General features: G+C 54.6%; 1 protein-coding gene across 1 annotated transcript; it reads right to left on the bottom strand.

The window, feature by feature from the left end:
- Nucleotides 1-540: 540 nt before the first annotated feature.
- Nucleotides 541-3,152, bottom strand: LOC109739572 (xyloglucan galactosyltransferase XLT2). The gene is made up of 2 exons (XM_020298654.4): nt 1,423-3,152; nt 541-1,183 (listed from the first exon to the last, which is right to left on the bottom strand). Exons 1-2 carry the CDS (start codon nt 2,891-2,893, stop codon nt 975-977), a joined length of 1,680 nt encoding a protein of 559 aa, XP_020154243.1. The 5' UTR covers nt 2,894-3,152; the 3' UTR covers nt 541-974.
- Between the last annotated feature and the right edge of the window lie 437 nt (nt 3,153-3,589).

Below are 3,589 nucleotides of genomic sequence, written 5' to 3'. Positions count from 1 at the left end.
AATCGACGCGGCGAATCTTTCACATTCATTTCGAAAAAAAAAATCATGTGAACCAAACACTCAGGTTCACAAAATTCTTACGTTTACGAGTTCTCCGTTTCATGCATACATTCCTATTTTGTTCTTGCATTTTTCTATTTCCGTGTTTTATGAACGCTACATTAAAAAGAAAGCGTAAATCAGAGAGGCCCTAGAAAGCCAAATGCTCTGATAAACAAGTGCAGTCAACTTGTAGAGATGGTAACTTTTTTCGAAAGGAGTTGGAGATAGTACTCCCTCCATTTTTATTACTTCGCATATTAGCTTTGACCTAAGTTAAACTTTTATAAAGTTTGACTAAATTTATCGAAAACAATCTAAACATTCACAATAAAAAATATATATGATATGAAACATATTGAATGATGATTACAATGGTATTGACTTGGTATTGTGGATGTTAATTATTATTTTTATAAACTTGATCAATGTTTAGAAAGGTTGACTCGAGACAAAGCAAATATGGGAAGTAAATAAAAACGGATGGAGGCAGTAACACTATTACGTAACTGAGTATATTTCGAATTCAAAAAGGAAATTAACAGAGTATACTTTTCCTCAAGATGTGTGCTAAGTATAAAATTACATTACTGTCAGTCAGGTCCTGACCCCCACCGTCTAGAACCTGCAACGAATCCATCTCATGGTCAACTGCAATAAACACCGATGCATCGACCGTATCACCGTCACAGTAAACTAATCTGCGAGAGCTAACCATTACCTAAACCATGGGCTGGCAGCAGTACATCCGATCGATGCGCTTACCACATTGTATAGTACAGTAGTATGAACAGCCACTCCGCAAATCACCTCTCGCAGGTTTGACCCCAAGACCGCTCCACGATCCGAAATTTCGGCGATGCCTCCAAGCATTTTTAAATGCATGCTTCAAGCTTTGTTCACCTGGTGATCGAAAACAAGTATTTTTGGCCCGGTCATGATGTTTGCAAGCTTTGGCGTCCTGATGCCGGTGCTGGGGGGATGACGGTTCTTATGTGTGGCCAAAACGCCCTCCTCGATCTGTCCCGTGAGACGTATCGGCGGCGCCCCCGCCGGATCACCTGCCTATTGTTGCCGTTGGAAGCAGGAGGCGTCGTCGATGTGCTGTTGACGCGTCGAGCGACCAGAGGAGCAGGAGGGCCCTCTGTAGAAGATTTGCAAAAGGTGATGATCAGTCGATCAATGGCAATGTTTTTTAGATGGGGCATGGATATAGCTTGGACATAAACGGAACAGAAATTGTACTTAGTAAAAAACAATTTCAGAAGATAGTAACATTGATCGGCTCACGGTCATAGCCGCATAGGTAATAGGTAAATGAAGAAACAGAAGAAAACAAGAACGTAGAAGGCGGTGAGAAGAGAACCGATCGAGGCCACGCACCTTCTTCACGCGCAATGCTCCGCCGGCGCCGGCGGAACCGCTTGAGCACGCCACTCAGGGCCACGTCCAGCGCGTCCTCCATGCCGTCGCCGAGCCCGTCGGACGACGAGCCGTACACCAGCCTGGGGATCATCTCCACGACGCGCTCCCGCATCCGCCGGACCTGCTGCTCGCTGAACCCCTGCAGAACATCCAGCACGCTCACGTTGCCCACACGCAGCGCCTGCCGGTCCATGAACACCGACCACTCCCTCTCCTTCCCCCGCTCGCCAACCGGCAGGAACCACCGGTACTGGTCGTACGCCGTCCTCCGCCAGAACAGCACCGGCACGGCCCCGGCCACCATGCAGTCGAACAGGGACCGCCGCGTGTAGCTGTCCCCGCGCGGCTGCAGGCAGAACCTGGAATCAAGGAACAGGTTCATCACCGTCGTGGCATTGTCATTGCACTTGGTGCCGCTGCAGTCCACGGAGCGGCAGTGCGCTCTCCCGGCGTCCTCGCACTCCTCCAACAACACATCCCTGAAGTCGTCCTTGAACCCGGACCTCTGGGCGCCGGCGAACCCGAAGAGGTTGGTGCGGTTGAGGGCCAGCACGTGCCGCTGCCACGCGCGCACGTCGGCGGCGGTGCGCGGGTGGAAGCCAGTCGGGTACGGGACGCCGACGTCCAGGGGGTCAAGCCGGTCGGCCTCGATGACGAGGCGGGTGACGTTGGCCATCCCGGGCCTGATCGCGAAGTTGGTGCCCCACCCGTCGTCGTAGTACCGACGGAAGTCCCACGTGATGCGCCCCAGCGTGATGAAGTGATCCCACCCGCCGGATTTCTTGAAGGACGTCTGGTTCGTGAGCCACTCCAGGAGCCGTGTGCCGGCGCGGTCACGGTCGGCAACGGTGGCGTTGAGGCCCCACAGGTGGCTGCCGACGTCGAGGCCGGCGTAGAAGGGCACGTAGAACGCGTCCGCGAGCGACGGGTCGGTGGTGCGGCACCGGTGGGAGAGGAGGCGGCGGTGGATGATGACCTCCAGAGGGAACTGGTCGGTGTTGTACCAGCTGGGCATCGACGCGTTGGGCACGATGGCGGAGAAGCCCGGCACCGTGGCGGCCGGACGGCCCAAGCCGCCATCGGTCAGATACGGGCAGAACGAGTACCACGGACAAAGGCGCTCGCAGTGCGTGACGAGGTCATGGTTGAACTCCAGCGGGAGGTCGTAGACGTAGATGATCCCGGCCTCGCACGCGCCGGGCTCAACCTCGCCGTTAGCCCAGGTGCTGTTGCAGCGTGCCGGGGGTGGGAGGAACCGCGTGGTCGGGAATCTGTGGAGGTTCTTGAAGAGCATGAGCTGGACCGCTAGGAAAGCGATGGACAGCACGGCGATTCGCAGCAGCGCCGAGGCCGCGGACGGCGTGGCTGTATTGGCCGGCGATCCCGGCGGCGAGGGGGGCTTGGTCGGGGACGTGGGTGACTCCGGCATTGGGAGCACGCCAAGGAAGTGGGAGGGGGCACTGGTGCATGCGAGAGCTGGACTGTAACTAGAAGATCTAAAGGTAAGGTATCGGTTCTAACCTGAGGAAGACGCAAAAAGGGGTAGGATTGGTGGAGCGGTGGAGGCAGGAATAGCTGCTGCGTAGCAGTGGATCCAAAGCAACGTATCTGACCAGGTTGTGCAAATGGCACGAAGAAGGAAAGAGACAGAATGAGCAAGCCGGCAAGAGGCTTTTGGCGATCCATTATACTAGGAGCATTTCGTACCACCAAGGCCTTGCTTGTACATATTTTGATTCTTCAAAACAAAGTACTACTTCTCTTCGTCGCGTACGATCCGGGACTATCACGCTATCGACTACATAAATCGTCCGGACATGCACATCACTCTGCACCCGGACGTGTCCGTGTGATCCAGGACCAGTGGAAGATGTGCAGCGTCGATGCTGACACGTGCAGGGACTGTCACACCATCGACTCGAAGGTACTAAGGGCCATCTCCAAGGCGGACCCGTAAACCGCCTGCATCCGTCTGGACCGCGCTGCCTGGACTGTGAAAGTCATCCAACGCGGGTCTGTATCGTTCCGTGGGGCGGTTCGGACGCGATTTCTCTTGTAAACCGAAAGCAAAAGTGGGGAAGCTTTGCAGGAGTCTGGACACGCGAAAGTAGGAATCCGACACCCG

Source organism: Aegilops tauschii, chromosome 2 (assembly GCF_002575655.3).
Source record: "Aegilops tauschii subsp. strangulata cultivar AL8/78 chromosome 2, Aet v6.0, whole genome shotgun sequence".
NCBI lineage: Eukaryota > Viridiplantae > Streptophyta > Magnoliopsida > Poales > Poaceae > Aegilops > Aegilops tauschii.
Note: the sequence above shows the minus strand (reverse complement) of the source record. Positions and strands in the feature narration are given on the sequence as shown.

Bases quoted from the DNA above. Each gene is read 5' to 3' on its own strand.
- LOC109739572 (XM_020298654.4), bottom strand. From the start codon at position 2,893: ATGCCGGAGTCACCCACGTCCCCGACCAAGCCCCCCTCGCCGCCGGGA. The intron at 1,184-1,422 runs GTGCGTGGCCTC...AATCTTCTACAG, and splicing joins GAGCATTGCGCGTGAAGAAG to AGGGCCCTCCTGCTCCTCTG.